Raw genomic sequence first — 23,783 nt, 5'->3', positions numbered from 1 at the left:
TTGGGTTTTCATCACTTCGAATATTTTGTACCAAGCCCTTCTGACCAATAAAGTTCCTGATGAGAAATTGACTGATGGTCTTATGGGTGTTCCTCTGTATATAACTAATTGCTTTACTCTTGCTTCTGTTAAGCTTTTCTCTTTGACTTTAACCTTTGGCATTTTAATTATGATGTCTTGGTGCAGGCCTCTTTGGATTCACTTGTTTGGGACTCTGAACTTCCTGGGGTTGTATGTCAATTTCCCTCACCAAGTTAAGGAAGTTTTCCATTATCATTTTTCTAAATAGGTTTTCAATCCCATGCTCTCTTTCTTCTCCTTCTGGTACCTCTATAATGTGAATGTCCATATGTTTGACGTTGTCTCAGAGGCTTCTTAAACTATCTTCATTTTTTTGGATTCTTTTTTTTTGTTGATGTTCTGATTAGGTGTCCTCTGATACCTCATCCTCTATGTCACTGATTCAATCCTCCACTTCATCCACTCTCTTGATTCCCTCTAATGCACTCTTCATCTCAAATGGTGTATTCTTCATTTCTGAATGGCTCCCTATTATGTTTTCTATCTCTATTTTTATGGTTTTTTTTATCTCTTTGTTAAAATTCTCATTGAGTTTATCTACTCTTACTCTAAGTTCCTTGAGCATCCTTGTAACCAGTGTCTTGAACTCTGCATCTGGTAGATTGCTTGTCTCTGTTTTGGTTAATTATTTTTCTTGAGCTTTCTCCTGTTGCTTCATGTAGAACATGTTTCTTGGTCTCCCCATTTTGGCTGCCTCCCTGTGTCTGCTTCTATGTATTAGGTAGGGCTCCTAAGTCTCCTGGTCTTAGTAAGAGTGGCTTTATGTGGTAGATGTCCTATGGGGCACCTTGGCACAGACCTGAGAGGCGCCCAGCTGTAGGCCAAGTTCAGCCATAGCCTGTGCACCTCTAGGGCCACCTGGCAAAAGTCACCAAGTAATCTACCTATGGCTGTCATCTGTGCTGGCTTATAAAGGACTTGTGATGTCAAGTCAGAAATGGAGGCTGGCTGCCGCTGGTGCAAGTTTAAGGCTGCTCAGTAAGAGTTACAGGGCATGCCAATACCAGGTTCCACTTCTTTGGCTTTTGTGAGCCTTTGAGAGATTTTATGAAAGTTTGTAGTAGGAGCCAAAACAGACCATTTGTATGGATTAAATCACTGGAAATGGCTTAGGTGCGCCCACAATTTGGGAGAATCTGGGTCTCAGAGAATCCCTTGGGCAGAGTAACCTACATTATCCAGATTAATGGTGCCTGCATCTGAAGGTTGGAAGTGGGACATTCTCAATAAAGGAACAATGGCTTCTATCTGCATCTCTTTCTGGGTGCTAGCCACCCCTCCAGCCCTTGCTCTGAAGCCCAACAGCTCAGCACTTCCTCGTATGTTCCTGGTACCCCTCAAACAGCTTCCCCAACACTGGAGATCAGAGCAAGCTGGTCCATCAGGGAATAAAGCCAGCATGGGCTCTTTAAGAGGAAGGGCTCTGCTTCCCACAGCTCTTTGTCTCACTCAGCCATAACTTCCTCTGGTTTTCAAATCCAGAGGTTGTTGGGGTTTCTCTTCCCAGTGCTAGAACCTTGAGATGGGGAGCCCAGTGTGAGGCCAGGACCCCTCACTCCTCAGGTGGGGGAGGGGGCTCTGCAGCCAAGATATTCCTCCCGATATTCAGTGGCCACATGTGGTTGTGGTGCCAGGCTATTTTGTGTCTCCATCCCTCCTACCATTTTGAGGTGACCTGTTATTTGAAGTGACTTAGTCGTAGGGCTTCCATTCAGCCAGACCTCTAGCGACTTCACATACTTGTTGTTATGTAGTTTTGTTATAATTTATACCTGTTGGAATTTAGAGTTTGAGGTCATTACTAAAATAAAACATGTAAAATCAGTTCCTATTCCTTATCCCCTTTTGATCACATATTGAATAGTTCATTTAAATGGTACTGTTATTTATTAAAATATTTAAAGATGGAATTATGTAATATGTTCAGTGTACCTTAATATAATCTAGGGTAAAGCGAGTGGGTGCAGTCACAGAGGAAAGAATATTGGCCATTTGTTGGTGTTCGTTGAAGCTAAATAATAAGTGCATAGGGGTTCGTCGTATTACTTACTAGTTGTTATTTTTAATATATTTGAACTTTTCAATAGTAATATATACAAATATGAATCTGAGCAAAAAAGTTAAATATATTTAATGACCTAGGGCAATTCACACCATTTTTAACCTAGTATTATATATTTTACTTTATCAGGCATGTTATGGGGAGTTTATCGTAAGACCAAATTACTTCATGCTTCCATTCTCTGAGCCCAATACTTGGACCATTATTGTTTTCAGTTGATTTGTTTATTTTTTCTTCTTATTAGATTAACATTTCAAAGGTATGAAGTATACCAATCTTTGTACAAGTTGTGAATATTCAACATTGTTAGAAAGGATGAAAAATTCTCTCCATTATGGGCCAGAATCAAATGTGAAGAGCAAAGATCCTAGGTCTCTGCCTCTCAGCTCTGCTTCTGAAGCTCCTGCAAAAAAAGGAGACACTGGGATCAGGGAGATAGTCCTAGTGACAGACACCTCCCTCCTCCAAGAAACCATTGCTCTGTTATTCTTTGAAGAAATTCAAGAAGGCAAATGTAAGGCCTTAAATAAAGTCTGTGCCTATAGATGAACCAGCAGATGTATATAAGAAGTTAGAAAAAGAGAACTTAGTCAACAAAGAGTAGAGGAAATATATCTTGGCAAAATCAAATAAATGGTTAAGACTAGGGAAATTCTGCTGAAAAAATGGTCTGTGAAGTTCAAGAAAGTTACAATGCACTGCCCCCCAAAACATATAACATATTCTTTAATAACTGAGGAATAAGTGAGTTAAAATAGCCATATTAATCTGAGAGTTTGTCACTCACTCCTCCATTCCAAAAATATTGTAGTTAAGACAGTGAAGTTACTTCTGGCTAGCTTCAGGAAGGCACAGAGGAGGCATATATATGATTTGATGACATATGAAGCATGTAATAGATCCTGTATTTATATTCCATTGTTTTCTTCAGGTCTACTGAGACATCAGAAATTTCTCCTTAGGAAAGGCTTTACCACATCCTAAGAAAATCTTTCTGCAACAGTCAAAATATGTAATTCTTAACAACATGGTTGTTACAGAAGGTTACTGTATCTCCTAAAAACACTAGATATAGCTTAGATGAAGAGGAAGATGCTAAGGTACAAAAAATAATAACTAGGATGAGAGGAGGGCCAGAGAAAATTGTCCTGACTTCACTTTTGTCATTTCTGTTGTTTGTTTGTTTCTTTAAGTAAGTCTGTTTTGGGTATAGCAATAGAGTCAGTAGAAGATGGAGTTTTTCCCCTGCTAATCCACAAGAAAAATCAGATTGTCAGTTCTTAACATCATTTAAGACTAAAAAGAGAACATTTTCTGTCACCTCATTTCCTTTTCTACCCCCTCATTTATTTTTCTACCCACTTACTGTACTCTAGCAAATACAGGGCTTTAAGTCATTCAAATAAACTTGGTCAACAAGTGATAATGAGGAATAATCTTAGTAGGGTATGGATAGCAAAAAAATAATATCTATGGGAGGAGTAGATATATGAGGTGTAGTAAGATGGGAAAAGTGGATCATCTTTCCATTTTAGAATAACGTGCACCTCATGGGACTTTTATCTATGTTTGACAACAAAGACAAAGATCTTCAAGTATATCAGTTTGCTTAAAAAGAGGCTAAATATACATTGACTTCAAGAGGCAGAAACGTGCTATGTAATTACAGAGACTAACTTTATTATTAAAATGTATATTATAAAGTATGGATGTAAATATTCCAAGTGCAACATTTTTAAAGTGTCTTGGTAATAAAAATATTAAATAAAAATGAAGTTGCACAAGAGTTCCACTTACACACCCGTTCAGACCAAGGTAGTTTGATATGTTGTTCCTATGACAGATGACTCCTTTTCATGAAATTACAGATTAATATAATTAGTTACTTAACTGGATAAAAATAAAACCACATACAACATTTGAATATAATAATAAAAGCAATAACAAAAATCATAATATTGAAATTATTCCATATTAAAAATCTCTCTTGTTGGAATAATTACATATATATTTTGGAATCAGAACTCACATAAGTTTATATGGAAAATGTGAGGTTATTTATCCTGAATTGAACTTTACTGTAGTTAAAGGTGTTTACTTTTTGCACCCTGATTTTATTAAAATAATAAATGGGAGATTTGGAGAAAAGATTCTTCAAGGAAAGGAGAAGCTCAGAGAGGAGGCAGTATTTTCTCCTAGTTTAGATTTTTCCCTGAAAATCAGGTCCAGAGTTAGAAGGGGGAAAAAATATAAAGAAAACAAGTAGAGATCTGAGAAATCCATCTGAAAAGAGATCTGAAATCTCAGAGATCTGAGCCTTGCTTGTGGATATATGTCTTAGAATTTTGCATCCCCATAATGGTAGGCAACCTCGGTGATCACTTACTATGTGTAATCTGAAAAACTTCTGTAAATCCCACTTTCTTCAAACTTTCTCCTCCAGTTTGCTTCAGTGTCTTTAAGCCCTCCATTAAAAATAATGGATCAACATTTTGAGTTAAGGTTTATCCCTAAATCCTAGAATTCAGATATCCCTGGGCAAGTTAATATTAAGCTAACATTAGTCATTAGCACCATAGTGTGAATAAGTTGATCAGATTACTGACTAGAAGAACAAAGAAATAGGGTGGAGGACAAAACATACTGATTGGGAAGAGGGGTCGATAAAGTCGACCACAGCACTGAACACAAATCAAAAAAAAATAGGCCTGGGGAGGAGAGGTGGTCCTAGCTAAGCAACATAAGAATACTGGATACTTGACCTCTTCTCAAATGATGTAAAGGTTCTGCAAGGGCTTCTATTCTGACTAATAAGAGGGTTCTAACTTCAACCAACCATTTCTCTCAAAAGTTCAGTGACTTCCTGGACATATTTTTCCTCCCCTTTGAAAAAGATACATTTAAAGTAAAATTAATATGTTAATAAAATTAAGTCACTGGTCTCCCAAAAGGACCCTAAGAAGTATAATTCATACGTATGTAGAAAATAATAAACACATAAAGTATAGACAAGGCTCTTCCATTACAAGTACCCACAAAATAACTTGTGATCCCATTACAACACTAAATTATTTTCAAACACAAATTACTTTAAAGCAAATAGATCAGACATAGTTACAGTTAGCCTTTTAAAAAAACAATTTAACTTATTTAATACATCAAAATATGTACATTATAATTAATAATTAGGAGGTAAATAGATACACTATTGCTAGCAGCACAGTGGGTTTTCTAATAGGACATTATTTTAATAACAAAATGCTAGCAAAATCAACACTTGTCCATAGAAAACATTAGACATTTTTCCATTAATCTTATATATTAGAATTCATTTTGATTTCACCAGTTTTTCCCAAAACATATTAGTATCATAACTGTGTGCCTAAAACAACTCTGTTCTTCTAAATATAATAAAATTCTTGGTTGATTTCCACATTCTTTCCAGATGAGAAGCAGCATGAGTCTTCCTTAAATAGCACACACATTTTGAGTGGAGCATTTTTTAAGTTAGAGCATTTGCTAAAACATGCTTCAAAATATTGTAATGTGTAAGGCCTCAGATGTAATTACTATTCATGTTTAGGGTCTGTTTTCTAAATACTAGTAACAAACAAGTTGCAGGCAAGGCATTGTAAGGGGTGTCCAGAGCTGCCAAAATTAATCTTTTACTCTTTTTTTTTAAAGGTGAAAGAATTATCTTCTCCAGCTGTTGGAAGGTAAGCTGTGCAGACCTCAGAATAGTATAAATGGGGCAAAGGTGGGCCAGACAAATTACTGAAGACTAGGATCCATATGCTGGGCTACCTCCAAACCCTACTCTGGCTTGTGAATGTAGCTTTACAGTTGCCACTTAAAGTAAGAACTACAATGTGGTGAGTCTTTTAAGAGGTGTATCCAACACTACTTTATCTTTTGTTTTGGCCTGAGCTTGGTGATTAATTAATGTATTACTTCTTCCATAGACTCAAAAATGCAATAACCTGTCAGAGTACCTCTCGAAGTCACTCTGGAAGCATTGTGGAAATTCCCTCTACTAGACAGGTCCATATATCTCCAAATGTGTTCTTTGGAAATAGTTTAAGAGAAACATAACTGTAATTTTTACCTATGTGGTATCTCCTGGACCAATAGAGGCAATTTGGGCCACATTGTATGGACTTTGACAAGCTATCTGCCTTAGGTAGATTCAATATGGCAATTTATACAGTCATAGAAAGTTACTATATGTCAATCTGATTCTCATTCTCACTTTTACAGACTGAAGGCCTAAGTTCATATTTTTGCTCTATGAATAGGTGTAACAGATGATGTTTCATAATGACACTGAAATGAGGGAAATAGCTATTCCAGTCTTCAAACCCTAGAGTGTAATCACACATGGGCAATAAAAATGATCCCATGTTTATAAACACTTTATTCTCGCAGAATAACATATTGTCCATCCTACTTTAAACAAAACAAACATATGATATTGGAATATAAATTGTGATTACCAGTATAAATATAGAACTGCATTGCCTCTAAATACTCTGTGTCCATTGTAACAAAATGAAGTGCTTACGATGACTCCCTAAGCTAAACGTCTCTTTATGTCTTAGGTTCACAGGTAAAACTGCTGACTCTAGCTGAGAGAATACATGTATAAGATGTCTGAAATATTATAGTCCAAGTCTTAAAGACTTGATAACAAATTACTACATGGATATGTCAACATCAATGATGATAAAGTATGATTTTCTAAATAGATTATGTTATGAAGATGTGAATTCCTAATATAGGTAAGATAAAGCATAACTTAAAAGCTGTGAGCGCTTTCTGTGATTACTTCCCAGTAGCTTGTGGTACTGCAAATGTGTTCTGATATATTTGCATCTCAGGCCACACTCAGTTTTTATTTTTTTAATTTAGCACAATTCAGCTGTCAGGGCAGAAGTAATATGGTTGCTCACAAAGGATTTCACATGAAGTTGGATGCTATCATGCAAATCTTGTCTTGAAAGCCGTCTTCTGAACTCATTAGTGGTGAAGTAGTATATGACTGGGTCAAGGCAGGAATTGAGACTAGCAAGACACAGAGCAATAGAATGAAATATCAGAATCACCCTTCTGGCTAGGCAGCTTTTAATTTTGTCAGACTTGACCAGGAAATCTAAAGGAAAACTGAAGTGATAAGGTGCAAAGCAAATTAGGAATACTCCTGCACAGGTGAGAATCATCTTCAAGGCTTTCTTTTTCTCTCCAAGGTCTTGGGCCACAGAATATTTATCTTGCAGTGATAAAACAGCCTTCCAGGTACAATATAGAACAATCAGAAGAGGAGTGACAAACCCAATCAACTCGCCAATGGTCATCATGGCAATAGACTGGGGCAGATTGACATTCCTCATAGGAAGATCCACAAAGCATTTGGTTTTGTTGCCTGGAGTGTCATCACTGGTTCTGAGGAGAGGAAAGAGCAGACAGGCAAGGCAGATGATCAGCCAGCCAGCAATGCTGATGTATAGATCATATTTCTGTTTGCAGTCATGAAAGCGAAAGGGGTACATGAGAAACCAAAATCGTCGCACACTGATGCAGACCAAAAAATAGATGCTTGCATACATGTTGACATACTTCAGGTAAAAACAGAACATGCAGAGGCCAGTCCCAAAAGGCCAGTCATGATTCAAGTAGTAAAAGATCCGCAGTGGTAGAGAGAGAACTTGTAGTAAGTCAGCAATGGCTAAGTTTATCATGAAAATTACAGCCCGCTTGGTTTCTTTCATATAGCCATAAAACACCCACAAGGCTAATATGTTCCCTATGAGACCTGGCACAAGAATGACAGTGTATGTCACTGCATAGATAAAATATCGAAAATCTGTGTTGTCTCCATCTGGCCCAGCACATGTGTCATTAGCAGGCATGTTTCTTTCTAGAGAAACTATCTTTGCTAAATGGTGGTTCAAAATCTAAATTTACAATCAACTCCTGCTCTTTTTCAGAGACAGATTATCCATGGGTTGGAGAGACAGTGTAAAATAACTTTTTTACTGCATTGATCTGAGCCTCTACATATGATTTTCAAAGAACTATCTGTGTTTGCTTTGAATTTGTCTACAATAATTAAATGCAAGTCTAGTGTGCAAGCACAGATGAAAAGCCGTTATAATTTCCCCCTCTTTTTGACACTTTTATAAGGCCTTATGGGACATCAAGACAGTTGATCCTCTCCTATTTGGATCATGAATGTGTCATATAGCAATTCTTCCAATTCCCATATGATGATAGCCGTCACTTTACAGGTGTTTGGCAAGCTGTTTTTTTTCTTTTCTTTATTTTTGGCTCACATAGAAGAAAGTTTTGCTTTAGGACTCAGTGCGTCTGCAACTCTTCAGAGATGATCAATGTGGATAGATCAGCTTTTCTGGGACTTTTTCAGTTACGTGTTGAAAGCTAAAAAGTGAGAAACAAAGACAAAGCTGCAAGTGAAGAAAAAAATTATTGTCTATCACTTTTTGCAAAAAAAAAAGAAAAAGAAAAAAGAAAAAGACTATGTGTAAAAAAATCTATTCGTTTGAATGGAAAGTTCTGATGTGAGTGAGAGTAATAATCCACTTTCTATGAGGTACTTTAGAATCACAGGGAAGTATAGCTAGGAGTCTGAGAGGTAATCTAGTACCTTGTTATTCAAAATGTGATCCTGAACCAACATTACTTGAGAGGCTGTTAGAAATACAGAAGATTCTCCTGCCCCACATCAGGATCTGCAGTTTGATAATAACCACAGGTGATTCCTATGCACCATAACATTAGAGAGACCCTGATTTACATAATTGCTTCATAAATCTCACTGATTATAAGACTCATTTGTGAAGTTTTAAAAAAAGGAAGCTTTCCATAGTTTTCTTGGTGTCTCCTCCAGAGATTCTGATTCAGTCATTGGGCCCAAAGCTTGTTTTGTTTTTGTTTTTTTTTTAATCATATCATATAATTCAGATATAGCCAACCCAACATTTTTCCTTGAGCCATTAAGGACATTTAGGGGCCATTGATTTGTTCCAAATCTTTCTCAGATGCCTGAGAAATGGGCAACCAGACTCTTTAAATACTTCTATTTACATGGATCATTTAGTCACTTCTCAATTATACAAGACAACAGACCATAACACCAGTACAGAGAATCAAAATTCCCTGAAAGTTGATTCAGCTGGGTCCATACATAACCTTTGTTCTGAGTTAAACAAAGTTTAATTTTGGGACCTGGATAGTTGCCGCGAGGCTGCAGAAAGCTAGGAGGACTTAACTGACTTTAAATATATGTGGGAAGAACAAAAATTAAATAGGAATTAGGAAACCTCCTGTCTTGGATTATTAAATCCATGTGGATTATTAAATCATGTGGTTTAAAGTGTGCCTGATTCAGCCCTTGAAGCAATTGTTATTGCCATTATTTTGACTCAGTTGCATGGTAAGTAAAATAGTACTTTTTTATTAAAAAATATGGGGCTCATTTTAATTAAAAGGCCAGATGAATGATATGGATTATGCATTCAGATCGAAGAAGTTAAATAGTTGAGATTTCTCAGATTAGTAGAGAAATGGTGTTATAAAATACAGGGAAGCACAACTGTAAAAAAAAAATATTAAAAGTGAGGTTAAAATTAGAGGTTATTCAGCACCTAAACTGAAATACATCTTTGAAATATTTTCACAAGTGGTGATTTTGATTAGGTCACAAGGAGAAATTAGTTGGCAGATCAAAAAGTCAAAAGCCCTGAGTTCTGAACTTCCTTTTAACTATTTATATAAAAATCATTACCTACTTATGTCACTGATTACACGTTAGAAGTTTACAAATATACATCCAGTCAATCTTTACTGAACATTCATTCATCTCTCCTATCATGGCAAGTGACTCTTAAATCTATATCTCATCTGAACTGTAGCTCTTTTTCCAACTATATATAAAACCTGTTCTCTTGGATGTTTTATCACCTTAAATTCACTATAAGTATTTAAGTGAAGTCATCTTTTACATTTATTTAAAATATGATGTATCTTGTCAAATTATGTCATCTCTTTGATAAAAATCTCCTAATGATGTTTTATCTCATTCAGAGGGGAAAAAAAGTCCATACAATGACCTATATCATCCTACATGATCTGGCCCCCAGTTACTCCTCTGACCTCATGTCCTAAGTCTCACCCCCTTTCACTCTGCTTTAGCCACTTTGTCATTCTTGCTGTTAGGTGAAAGTATCAGGCACACTTCTGCCTCAAAGCCTTTGAATTGGCAGTTTCCTGTACTTAAAATGATTTAGCCAAATTATTTACCTGTTTTACTCCATCATCTCCTTCAGATCTATATCCATTGTCACATTTTCTTGAGGCTTTCCCTGATCTTCCTATTTAAAACTGCAGCTGTCCTCCGACACTCCCCATCTCCCTTTAGTATTTATTTTATTTATTATCAATCATAACTAACATACTCTACGCTGTTTTTTACTTATTTATTTGTGTATATAATGTGTGTGTGTGTGTATATATAAAAATATAATTTTTCTAGTAGAATATAGAGTTCATGAGAGCAGGGATTCTTGTGTGTTTTGTTTGCTAGCTGTATGCCAGAATCAAGGACTGTTAAAAGAAAAAGTAGGTGCTCAGTATTTGGTGAATAAAATAATTTCAGTATATAAAAATTATTTGACTATAAAAATCAACTTGTCTCAAAAAATTCATCTCTCAAAACTTCAAACCAGATTCTGGTATAGACCTCCTTATCATTATTAAGTTAACCACATTTTCCCAGGTTGTCTCAAAGTCTTGGAGATATTCATTTTTTTTACTTATTCTCCACTTCCAAACAAGTTTCTATGGAGTTGACAGCATACTACAAGAGAAATAATGTATGTTTAGGTGTCAAAATGACATAGGTTTAATTTCTTGCTCTTTTAATTAGTAGCTGTGTGATCTTGAGTATATCACTAAAACTCTCTGATCATTAATTTTTCATCGGTAAAATGAGAATAATCATAATATTTAACCTATAGGGTCAGTGTGAGAATTAATCGAACTGCTGTATATAATCCATTTACTATAGTATCTGGTATATAATAAGTGCTCAATAAACATTAGTTATTCTAGCTATTATTATCACTATTTTCTGCAGCTGCATTATTTCTCATAACTATCTCTTTAAAATTATTTTTTATTGTTTCTACTCTAGTTCAGGCCCTTATTACTTAATTTATCTCCCTATTCCTTATCTTTCTCTACTTCATTTTACATAATGCTCTCAGATATATTTTTTTTCCTAGTGAACTCTTAAAAAAAGCATTAATTACTCCATATTGCACAACAAATCACAAAGTACATAGACTGACAGTCAGTGAGTGGCCTTCTTAAATACAGTGTCATCTGCCCACCTGCTGCCCACCAAGAGCTTTGTCTCTTACTACTCCCCTAACATGCCCAGCACTCAAGCCAAACTAACCTCCTTAGTGTTCAAGTAGACTTTCTTGTTTTGGGGGGCTTTTTGTTTGTTTGTTTGTTTTCCTCACAAATAGCATTTTCTCATTCTGTTGCCTCAGCCTGGAATATCAATTCTGCCTATTTGTAAAGGCCTTTTTCAGGTTCTTGTTCTTCATAGAACTTTTGCGGTTTATTCAACATCATCATGTTAGCCTCCCTTTTTAAGGTCCCCTTATATACCTTTCTTAAAGCACCTAACTTTCTCTCCTTTTTGAAGGTAATTTGTATCTGTGTCTTATTTATGGCCTCTGCTTCTCTGCCCACTCCACCCAACAACTAAGCCAGAAAATCCTTGAAGTCAGGGACTGGGTTTTATATATCTCTATATACCCTAGAGCAGTGGTCTCCAACCTTTTTGGCACCAGGGACCAGTGCTCCTATGAGAATCTAATGTCTGATGATCTGAGGTGGAGCTGAGGTGGTGATAGTAGCACTAGGGAGTGGCTACAAATACAGATGAAGCTTTGCTCACCTCCTGTTATATGGCTGTATTCTTAACAGGCAACAGACTAATACTGGTATGCAGCCTGGAAGTTGTGGACCTCTGAGGCAGAGTGATACCTGTGGTCTTGTTCTTTTTCATGAGGATTGCTTTGGCTATTCAATGATTTTTGGAATTCCATACAAATTTGATAATTTTTGTTCTTCTTTTTTTTTTAGCCATTGGGATTTTGATGCGGATTGCACTAAAACTGTATATTGCTTTGGGTAATATGGCCATTAAACTATGTTGATTCTTCCAATCCATGAACACAGAATATCTTTCCATTTCTTTGTGTCTCCTTTAATTTCTTTTAATAAAAATCTTATAGTTTGTAGTATATAGGTCCTTCACATGCTTCATTAAGTTTATTCCTAGGTATTTATTTGATGCAATTGCAAAAGGAATTGTTTTTTCACTTCCTGTTCTGCTATTTTTATTGTTAGTGTATAGAAATGCTATGGATTTTTATATGTTGATATTATATCCTAAAACTATACTGTATTTATTGTTTCTAACAGTTTTGGGGTGGAGTCTTTAGGGGTTTCTACATAGAGAATCATGTCATCTGCAAAAAGTGAGAATGTGATTTCTACATTCCCAATCTGGATGTGTTTTATTTCTTTCTCTTCACTGATTGCTCTAGCTAGGACTTCCAACACTATATTGAATAAGAGTGGTTGTAGTGGACAATATTGTCTTGTTACTGATCTAGCAGGAAGGTTTTTAGTTTTTCACCATTAAGTATAATATTTGCTGAGGTTTTGTTATATGTGGCCTTCATTATTTTGAGGTACTTTCCTTCTATGTGTATTATATTGTTTTAATCATAAATGGATACTGTATCTTGTCAAATGCTTTTGCTGCATCTATTGATATGATCCTATGATTTTATCTTTTATTTTGTTTATGTGGTGTATCACATTAATCGAGCTGCATATGTTAAACCATCCTTGCACCTCTGGAGTAAACCCCACTTGATCATGATGTATATGTATTTTAAGTGTATTATTACATTTAATTTGCTAAGATTTGGTTTAGGAGTTTTCCATCTGTATTCATCAGAGATATTGGTTCATAGTGTGTGTGTGTGTGTGTGTGTGTGTGTGTGTGTGTGTGTTATTTTTACCAGATTTTGGTGTCAGGGTAATGTTTGCTTCATTCAATGAGTTAGGAAGTATTGCCTCTTCTTCAACTTTTTGGAAGTTTGAGAAGGACAGCTACTAAATCATCTTTGACTGGTGGAATTCACTAGTGAAGCCATCTGGTCTTGGACTTTTAATTTTGGGGAGGTTTTTGATGGTTATTGTCTTACTGTTGATTGGTCTATTTAGATGTTCCAAACTTTCATGATTCAGTCTGGGAAATTGTGTATTTCTAAGAACATGCTCATTTTTTCTAGGTTACTGAATTTGGTGGCATATAATTTTTCATAATATTCTTGTATAATCCTTTGTATTTCGGTGGTATCTGTCATAACTTTTATTTCTAATTTTGTTTACTTGTGTCTTTTCTCTATTTTCCTTAATGAGCATGACCAGAGTTTTGTAAATTTTATTCATCTTTTCAAAGAACCAGCTATTTGTTGCACTAATTTTTCCATTGTCTTTTTTTCTCTATTTTATTTAATTCTACTCTAATTTCTATTATGTCCTTTCATCTTCTGACTCAGGGCTTCATTCGTTTTCCTTTTTCTAGTTCTTTAAGATGTAATCAGCTTTTATATTTGAGATTTTTCTTTGTTTGTTTCTTGATACGAGCCTGTAATGATATCAACTTTCCTTTTATTAATGATTTTACTATGTCTCACAAATTTTGATATGTTGTGGGAGCGAAAAAAATGGTTTAGATGATAGAGGCTCTGTTAATCCTTCTTGTGAGCAAGTTAAAGTTGTGACATAAACAAGGAGCAAACAGCAAGAAAAATTGCCTTGGATCTAGATGAACAACCCCTACAACTAGGGAGAAAATTAAGAAATCACCCTGTAACAGGAGGAGGTAGGACAGGGCAAGGATGTGAGGCTGTCCATTCCCCAGAGGCTGAGTGAGACAGAGGCCATATAGCAGAAGTCATTAGCTGCAGAAGCCTCTGAAAGGGACCATGGACATGAGCAAGCAGACTTTTGCAGTGACAAACCTACTTGCTCAGAGCATCAGCGCCTGGCGTGCAAGGGGCACCAGGGACTTACAGGGGGACACTGAGTTGTTGGAGTGAGGGCCAGAGGCAAGACTCACTCTATACAGAAGTGCTTGCAGTATCCATTGTTACTCTGTTGAACCCACCCGCCACCCAGTATGCAGAATCAGAGCTGCCACAACTAAGATGTTATCATACTGGATAACAGCAGTCACTCCTCCCAGAGGATTCCCTGAAACTCCACCTCCTCCAACTCATGGCCCCACCCAAGCCACATTTAAATGCATCCTCAGCGAGGCAGGTGCCCCTTACTGAGCAGCACCTAGACTTACGCAGGTGGCAGCTGACCGCAGTTTCTGATATGGCATCTTGAGGCAACTATAAGCACAGCATCTGTGGATTGTTTGCTGAATCTTAACAGGTGGCCTCAGAGGGGCACAGGCTGGGGCTAAACTTGGCCTGAAGTTGAACCCCTCTCAGGACTTTGCCACTGGACACCTACTTCACAAAGCTGCACTAATAAGACTGGGAGACTTAGGAGCTTTGCTTAGTACATAGAAACAGATACAGAAGACAGCCAAAATGGAAGACAGAGAAAGAAAAATCATATGTGAGAACAGAACAGAGGTCCAGATATAATGGAGTTAAGCAATCTAACAGATGCAGAGTTCAAAAACACTGGTTATAAAGATGTTCGATGAATTTATGGGAAATGTAGATGAATTCAGTGAGAACTTTAACAAAGAATTTTAAAAAACATAAAAATGGAAATAATAAAAGGGAACCAGTCAAAAATGAAGTACACATTATCTGAGATGAAGAGTGTATTAGAGGGAATCAGCAGTGTGGATAAAGAAGGTCAAACCACCAATATAGAGAATGAGGAAGCCAAGGACACGTGATCAGAAAGGTAAGAATACAAGAAGCTGAGAATATAATAATAATTTAAGGAGCCTATGAGATGTAATTAAATGTAAAAATATTCATGTCATAGGGATACCTGAAGGAAAACAAAATGTTGAAGAGCTATTTGAAGAAATAATTAAATAATGATGGAAATCCTCCCTAACCTGGTGAAAAAAATAGGCATAAAACCACAGGAAGCTAAGAGAGTCCTAAGAAAGAGGAACCACAAGAGGCCCACACCAAGACATATCATAATTAAAATGCCAAATGTTAAATACAAAGAATCTTAAAATAGTAAGAGAAAAGCAGTTAGTTACCTACAAAGATTCACCCATAAGACTGGCAGCTGATTTCCCAAAAGAAACTATGTAGGAAGAAGGGCTTGGCACAAAATACTCAACGTGATGAAAACCCAGGATCTACAACCAAAGATATTTTCTCCAGCAAAGCTATCATTTAGAGTGGAAAGGAAGACAAAGGGCTTCCCAGACAAAAATGAGCTAAAGGAATTTATCAACACCAAGACAGTATTATAGGAAATGTTGTAGGAACTCCTTTAAGAAGAAAAAATGTATCAAAACAGGAATAAGAATGGTAATAACTGCATTCCTATCAACAAGTACCTCAAATGGAAAAGAATTAAGTGCCACAACCAAGATACAGAGTGATCAAATGGATAAGAATACAAGCCCCCTTCTACATATGCTGCCTACAAGAGACTCACTTCAGATTAAAAGACACACAGAGACTAAAAGGAAGGGGATGGAAAAAGATATTGCCTTGATGGACCTAGAGGGTATTGTGCTGAATGAAATGGGTTGGAAAGAGAAAGACAAATATTGAATGATTTCATGTACATGTGGAAACTAAAGAATAAAATCAACAGCAACAAAAGCAGAAATAAACTTACAGGGAATATTTTAAGTGCTACTACATGGGAGGGGATTTGGGGGATGGCAAAAAAAAAGCAAAAGGATTAAGAGGTATAAAAGAATGGTTTCAGAATAAACATGGAGATGTAGAGTGTAGCATAGGGAAGATGGTTAATAATGTAATAAATATATAAGGTGGAAGAGGAGTAGTAGATTTAGTGGGGTGTTCACTTTGAGTTATATGGATCTCTGGTCACTATGCTGGTATGTTATTGTATGCCAACTATAATGGAAAAAAACTCATTGAATTGTACAATAAATACAAGCAACTAATTGTCTGTTATATTTCAATAAATTTTGATATGTCATTTTTTTCATTCTCATTTGTTTCTATGTATATCTTGATCTCTCCTTTTATTTCTTGTTTGTCCTAGTCATTCTTTAGTAGTATGTTATTTAATCTCCATGTATTGTGGTTCTTCCCACTTTCAAAGCATTATGGTTGGAGAATATAATTTGTATGATTTTAACCTTCTTAAATTTGGTGAAGCTAGTTTTGTGTCCCAACATATGGCTTATGCTTGAGAATGTTCCATGTGCTCTAGGGAAGAATATATAATTTGTTGTTTTGGGGAAAAAAGGCTATGTAAATTTTGATTATGTCCAGTTGGTCTAATGTGTCATTTAAAAATGTTATTTCCGTATTGATTTTCTGTTTGGATGGTCTATCCATAGCTGTCAGTGGGTTATTTAGGTCCCCTACTATAATTGTGTTTCTGTTAGTTTCTCCATTTAGTTTTGTTAGTAGTTGTTTTATATAGTTTGGTGTTCCCTGATTGAGAATATATATATCGATAATTGTTTTCTTGATGTTTTGTCCCCTTTATCATTATGAAATGGCCTTCTTTGTCTGTGTTACCTTTTCTATCTTGAACTCTATTTCTTCAGATATGAGTATGGCTATCTCCACTTTTTTCTGGATGCCATTTGCATGGAGTATCATTTTCCACCCTTTCACTTTGAGTCTGTTTTTGTCCTTGCAGCTGAGATATGTCTCTTGAAGACAACATATGGTTAAGTTTTGTAATTTGGTCTAATCTGCTACTCTGCCTTTTTATTGAGGAGTTTAGTCCATTTGCATTTAGGGTAATTATTGATATATGAGGTTTTCCTATAGCCACTATATCTTTTGTTTTCAGTTGCTTAGTGTCTCCATTGTTTCTTTGCCCTTGTGTTTCTGTCTTTTATTTCAGTTTGGTGTTACTCTATGATTTTTTCCTTTGTTCCCTCTTTTTTTCTTGTATTATATGTTTTTTTAGTTTTTTTGTTGTGTGGTTATCTTTATGTAAAATAAAGTTTAGTATATACAGTAGTTCTTTTTCTTCTGTGTGCATTTTATCTCCATTCTTCTTTGTAAATTCAGACCTTTACTCTCTTCTCTTTTCTATTTTTTATTGTTATAAATTATTCCTATTTATTCTGTGAGTTTATTTCTGAGTTGCAGTAGCTATTGTCTTCTCTTTTTAAAATGTTTTTACCTCCTTTAACTGCCATTATGTAATATTTAAGTGTATAATACCCTATTCTGTATAAGGGGTGCAATTTCTTGTTTCTGTCTATTAGTAATTTTACTTATAGTTTTTAAAAAAAATATTTTTGTCCTTTTGTTACAGGTTAAATACCCCTTTCAGTATTTCCTGTAATACAGGCTTTGTGGTGTAAAATGTCCTCAGCTTCTGTATATCTGGGAAGGTCATTATATATATATATATAAACTTTGCTTTGCTGGATGTATTATTCTTGGCTGGTAATTTTTCTCTTCAATAGTGGAAATATTTGATTCTACTCCCTCCTAGCTTTTAGAGTTTCTGCTAAAAAATCCAGTGATGATTTAATTGGTTTTCTTTTGTAAGTTACTATCTTTTTTTTTCCCTGTCTGCCTTGGGAATTCTTTCTTTGTCATTAATTTTTGATAGTTTTCACATAATGTGTCTTGGAGAAGACTTTTTTGGATTGAGATAATTAGGTGTTCTGTTTGCTTCTTAGATTTGAGGATCCAGCTCTTTTTATAGATTTGGGAAGTTCTCATTGACTATTTGAATAGGCTCTCTGCTTTCTTCTCCCTCTCTTCTCCTTCTCGTATACCCATTATTTTTATATTGCTCTCTCTGATGGTATCAGATAGTTCTTATAGAGTTTCTTTTAATTTTGTTACTCTCAGGTTTCTCTACTCCATCTATGTCATTTCCAGAATTCTGTCTTTGATATTACTAATTCTTTTCTCCACCCAGTCAATTCTATTTCCTGAGCTCACTATTTCATTCTTTATCTCTTTTATTAAGTTCTTTAGCTTCAGAATTTCTCTTTGTTTTTTTTTAAAGCTTCAATCTCCTTGGTAAAGTATTCCTGTTGTTCATTGGTTTTGTTTCTGAGTTCATTAAATGGCCTGAGTTTTCTCGCATCTCATTGAATTTTTTCAGAACTGCAATCTTGACTTCTCTGTCATTTTAATTCCATATTTCTATATCTTTGAGTTCTTTTCCGGAGATTTTTCATTTTCTTTCTGAGCTTCCTTGTCACCTTGACTGTTCATGGTATTCGATGAATTATTTCTCTGCCTAGGCATTTATGGGAATGTACTCTGCTTTTAAAAAAAGAAAAAAAGTTATTGCTAAGAGTGATATTTCTTTAGCAGGTTGATAAGAAGAGGGTTTTTGTTTCGTTTTGTTTTCCAGTAGGTGGCACCCAAGCCTTGGGCACTGCCTTGGCTTCTCAGATCTCTACCGTGTGGCCAAAAAAAAAACCAACAAAAAAAACCCCTTTATTCCCTGGGGAGATGTGTGTCTTTTCTGTGACATGGTGGCCTTTGTCCCAGAGCTTTGCTCCTGTAAGAAAATGTGATTGGTGATGAGGTTCCAAGCCTCTGAAGAATCTGTGAAGTCCCACTACTGCCCAAGTAGCCAGATGCAGTGTTGTGCTGTCTGAGGTTCCCCAGTGTTTCCACTCAGATCAGCCTGGATGGGTGGGGTTGGGTAGGTTGAAAGAGGTTGCTGTATGTTTGTGGCTGTTTTACTTTTTGCAACGCTGACTGCCAGGCCAGGCTTCAGCTGTCTGGCTTCTGTATCTCCACCCCTGTTACTGTAACAAGCTGAAATATGAATCTTCTCAGTTCCTGGGGTTGTAGACTTCCTTCTGTGTATCCTGACACTCACAGTTGAAGTTTCCCCTGGGGCCCACTGCTAGCTTTGGAAGAGTTCAGAGAGGTGAGCTCTGGAAGATTTCAGATGTGACCAGGCTCTGTGACTCAGCTTTCTGTCAGGCAATTGTGATTGCTAGAACACAGCTGTCACACCTCTGTATTCTCTCTTCCCTGGTCTCTGCCCTTACTACTAGGTTCCACCATTATAGTATATGCTGATCTCTCAAGAAGGGATGTTTGGTCGGGGCTACAGAACATTTATGCCTCAACCTGATTCCTCCCCTCTCCCTTAGTCCTGCAGGGAGATCCCGGGCATGTCTGCAGTACCAGTCTCTGCCCTTCTTCCTTTCCTCTTCTCTTGCTTACCCACTTCACCCACCTTCAGATGCTCCGATGTGCAGGTCTCTCAAATATGTTTATGTGTTAGGCTAGGAGTTTTCTGTTTAGATTATAGTTGTTTGGTTTGTTTTAATTTCAAAAGGAGTATTCAAGGGGGCACCTCATGCTGCCGTACTTCTGATGTCACTCAGCAAATCACATCTGATAGGTATTATAAAATACTGAGTACATAGTTAGAATTGCATGTAGCCAAATATCTAGCTATTTAGTGTCTGCTGTTTTTACCACTCTGGATATGTGTATCTTAACTTTCTATTTAAAACACAGGTCATCACTTTATAAAGTTCCATTTTACATGTTAAATTTCAAATATTTTCACTTCGTAAAAGTGATGAGAAGGTCACAAGTTATGTGACAGTGGGAAAACTGCATGTAGTAATTCCTGTTCTCAGTGCTGACATGGCTATGCGGATTTTCCTCAGCTTTTCTGAGAGTTCACCTTGCATTTCAGAAATGAGTATTTGGGGAAAAAATGTTATTTGTTTGTTCATTTTTAAAGAAAAGTTATAAGCCTTTAAGTTATAAGCTCATATAAAATAAAATAAGGTTCAAGACAATCAGATCCTTCTGGCCCTTTTCACTATTTTGCAGTCTTTTTTTGCACTTTTTCCTTTGAGAGTACGCCCTATCTATTGCCTAATAAAGTTAATAGGCTAAAAAAATGGAAGCATAAACCAACATTATGGAGTCTGGTAAAAATAGCAAGACTGGGTTGAAAAATTCAACCATTCTCTAGGACCTCACCCCAGTTGGCCTTGTTTTAAGGTATACATAGTTACCTAATGTGGTGTGATTTCAAGGGTTGTCGAAAATCTCTTTAAGAAAAAAGAAAGGAAAAATCCCTTCCCACTTATTGGCCGGAGACCAAACTCCTTTTTCTTAAGCATATTCTTTTTGCTCTATAAAGAGAGTTTAGGCTTAGAATGTCAGACTCCCATCTTAAAAGTAGAGTCCAGAAACTTAAACCTGGCATCTTTTCCTGGGTAATGTTAGTACTCCCCAAAACTCAGAATTTCTGGATCACGTGGAATAGATCCCAGAGCTTTTGCATACTTTGCCTTTCAGCTCAGTTAGTGTATCAGCTTTTTCCAGTCTTGGTGCTTAATAGTAATCCCCCACACACATACACACACACATTGTTACTTGTGTTTTACTTATATTTTGGGGCCATTTTCTTCACACTATATTCTCTATAATCTATAGAATTTTGTTTTAAAGATAAAAAGTTAATATAGAAACCTCTCAGCAGATACCAGGACCTTCGAAAACTGCATAAATAATCCTGATTGAAAATCATTTAAATTTTAATATTTTAAATACTAAAATGTAAGTGACAAAAAAGGAACAGTTTAGCCCTTAGTAATTACCCCAAAAAGTACCCATGGAACCCTCAGTAATTACTCTCAAAATGCCCATAGAACATTTGATGTTCTAAGAGCAAGGCAACTAATCTAAAATATGGGAATCTCATTTTTGGATTTTAAATGATATAATAGATCCTGTCCTCAGATCAGGCTTTCAGCAAGCCACTGAACTCTGCTATTCCAGGTAAATGAATATAAGCCTCCTCTAATGGCAATTTTGTCTTTGCTGGGCTTGTCTTATATTCTGGTTCTTTGCAGCCTGTCTTCTCTAGTACTCCAACTAAACAAGATTCTTGTCGATTATTTCTCAATATTATATCATGTTTTCTATGCTTGAAAAGTGAATCCTATAATTTAAGCTAAACTTAAAAAGAATTTACTTTGTCCCTAACTTTAAAAAATAAGCCTCCCATGTCCTTGAGTCACTGGTCCATGCCAGGAACTATTATTGTAATCCTATACTTCTCATTCCAACAGCATAATCTTGATTAGTAGAAGCAAACTGAGTCTTATGGAAACTCTTGGCTCTTATAAGGCATTTTTTTTTCTGGTTACTGACACTGAAGTGCCATAAAAAAAGGTAACTAGATTCCTTGGCTAATCTTCCACCAGTGATAAAAACTCTATGACAGTTGTATGGCCCCCTGGCTTAGGTGTAAGCAGAGAGAGTGAAACATCATTTTAATACATTTCTTTCCCAGACTTTCCTTTCTTTGTAAGCCATCACATTTGAGAAAAGAGTTAAAACTGTAAAGTGTTAGAGGGGTAGGTGCCTGTTGCTGCCTCAAAAATGAGAATAACAAAAATGAAATGGGGAGAGTCCTGGACTAATGTCAAAGACTCTGGTGCCAAATCTACTGTAACTAGGATCCAAGAACTCAGGTAATGGCACATTCACTTGAAAATCTCTCTAGCTCATGTATGGAATAAGGATGTCCCAGATATAAAACATCAAACATCAAATTATATTGTAGGTTCTCATCAGAACTGTTGTAACATTTGTCTGAGATGGTATCAAATATATTGATTGAAAAGAGTGGTGAAAATTGAGTCATACAACTTTTTCTCTTCCCACACCAATCTTTTAGGTACTAGATTCACAAAGACCCAGAAGTTTTACTTTTCTCTAGGGGAGGGCTGAAGTGTCCTAAAGAATCACAAACCCAATCTCAAGTCAAGCCTGGGATCATGTCAGGCCCTGGAGCTTGGTAATGGATAATATTAGACTGTAATTTTGCATATGTGTACTCATTGTATCATGTTTTGATAAGTTTTTGTTTTTATTTGAAAAATAAAGTATTTTTTCAGTGAGTGTCATTATTTGAAATATTTATTTCATTTTTCATGACTCCTTATTTCACTGGAGTGAATAGTAATACAATTCAAGATTGGTATATAATGAAGAAGGACTAAAAAAAACAATATTATGTGATTTTGTTCCTTGGATTTAAAAGTAAAATATATGTCATTTATTCTTTTCTTGCAGTCTTTATTATGTGTTGGAAAGTCTAAGAAGCCTAGAAATCTCTTTTTTCCAAATCTTTTGCAGATGTTCTTATAGAAATATTATGAGCTTCTATTTTGGGTTGACTCAAATGACAGAGTAGCACCTTCTAGTTAAAATAAATAGGCAAGCAAATAAGGACTCTCCTCCAGCAAATGCAAACTTTTTATACCTTTCCAGCACAGCTTAAATAACACCCAGCAGTATTTCACGCAGAAAAAAAAATTCATATTTTATCTCTTTTTATAATGTTTGAATATGAGTAATCCCCCTACTTCCTTTTTATTTGTTAAATAGCATAACTTTGTTATTTTAGATTAACATATTTCTGCAGATGTCTTTATCAGGTACAACGTGAAGCACATTATATACTTGTGCAGAATTTTTCAAGTGTTCAAATTGTGACCTAAGAATCTGACATTCTAGTTATTATGTTCTCTTTTTAGCCTCATCTCTTATTATATTCTTCCAAATTCTCTAGGCTTCCATGATGCCAGGCTGTCCTTGAATGCATCATATACCTTGATGTCTCTGTCTTTTAATTTAGCCTGAATGTTTTTATGTTCCATTCCCCCATTCCTATATTCTTACTTTGATAGAAAAATTCTTGATAGAAAGGAGAATTCCAACTATTTAATATCTTCCTCCAAGGCCTCCTTGATTCATTCGAATTGGAATTACCTCTTTCCTTTGACTTCCCATAACATATTGCTTGTACCTCTACTATAACCTGATGTATTTCATCCTGTATGATGGCATCTATATATCCACTAGATTGTATGTATGCTCTTTGAGAGTAGAGACTTTGTCCTTATCATCTGTGTATCTCTCACAACACTTAGAATAGGACAGTACTAAATAAATTTCCATTTGCAGACAGAAAATCACTGTTAAATGGGTAATACAAATGTACCTGCATATTTGCAGAACCTTGTTTTTTTCAGTTTTTCAGTTCTGTGTATTTTTTTTTGCAGTATGTCATTTAAAGGCTCTTCAGATTATAAAATCTAAACATATATTTAATAATTAATAGCTATGGTTTTAATCATTGATATTGGCCACCACAAAGCATTTGGAGATTACAAAAGCCACTTAAAGAATTTTCCTTTTTCCATTCACTGAGAATTACATCTAATTTTTTCTTTATAGAATTGTCATTTTTTTCCCAACAGGAAAATTTTCTCTTCCTTTTTAGTAATCTTCTAATAAATAATATAAGTGTTCTGAATGCTATTCTTTTAAACAAATTGATATTTCCTCCATGG

General features: G+C 35.8%; 1 protein-coding gene across 15 annotated transcripts in view; it reads right to left on the bottom strand.

The window, feature by feature from the left end:
* Positions 1-627: 627 nt before the first annotated feature.
* The window catches only part of GPR174 (G protein-coupled receptor 174), a 42,354-nt gene continuing 19,198 nt past the window's right edge, over positions 628-23,783 (bottom strand). For 10 of the 15 annotated variants that reach the window (XM_016125234.2, XM_016125241.2, XM_016125240.2 and 7 more), the window contains one exon: positions 2,553-8,604. In XM_016125234.2, the coding sequence (XP_015980720.2) occupies positions 7,048-8,049 (1,002 nt within the window). In that variant the 5' untranslated portion in view covers positions 8,050-8,604 and the 3' untranslated portion in view covers positions 2,553-7,047. The other 5 variants (XM_016125236.2, XM_016125238.2, XM_016125235.2 and 2 more) reach the window with 2 other exon arrangements.

The sequence above is a fragment of the Rousettus aegyptiacus genome, unplaced genomic scaffold (assembly GCF_014176215.1).
Source record: "Rousettus aegyptiacus isolate mRouAeg1 unplaced genomic scaffold, mRouAeg1.p scaffold_m13_p_9, whole genome shotgun sequence".
NCBI classification, from domain to species: Eukaryota; Metazoa; Chordata; class Mammalia; order Chiroptera; family Pteropodidae; genus Rousettus; species Rousettus aegyptiacus.
Note: the sequence above shows the minus strand (reverse complement) of the source record. Positions and strands in the feature narration are given on the sequence as shown.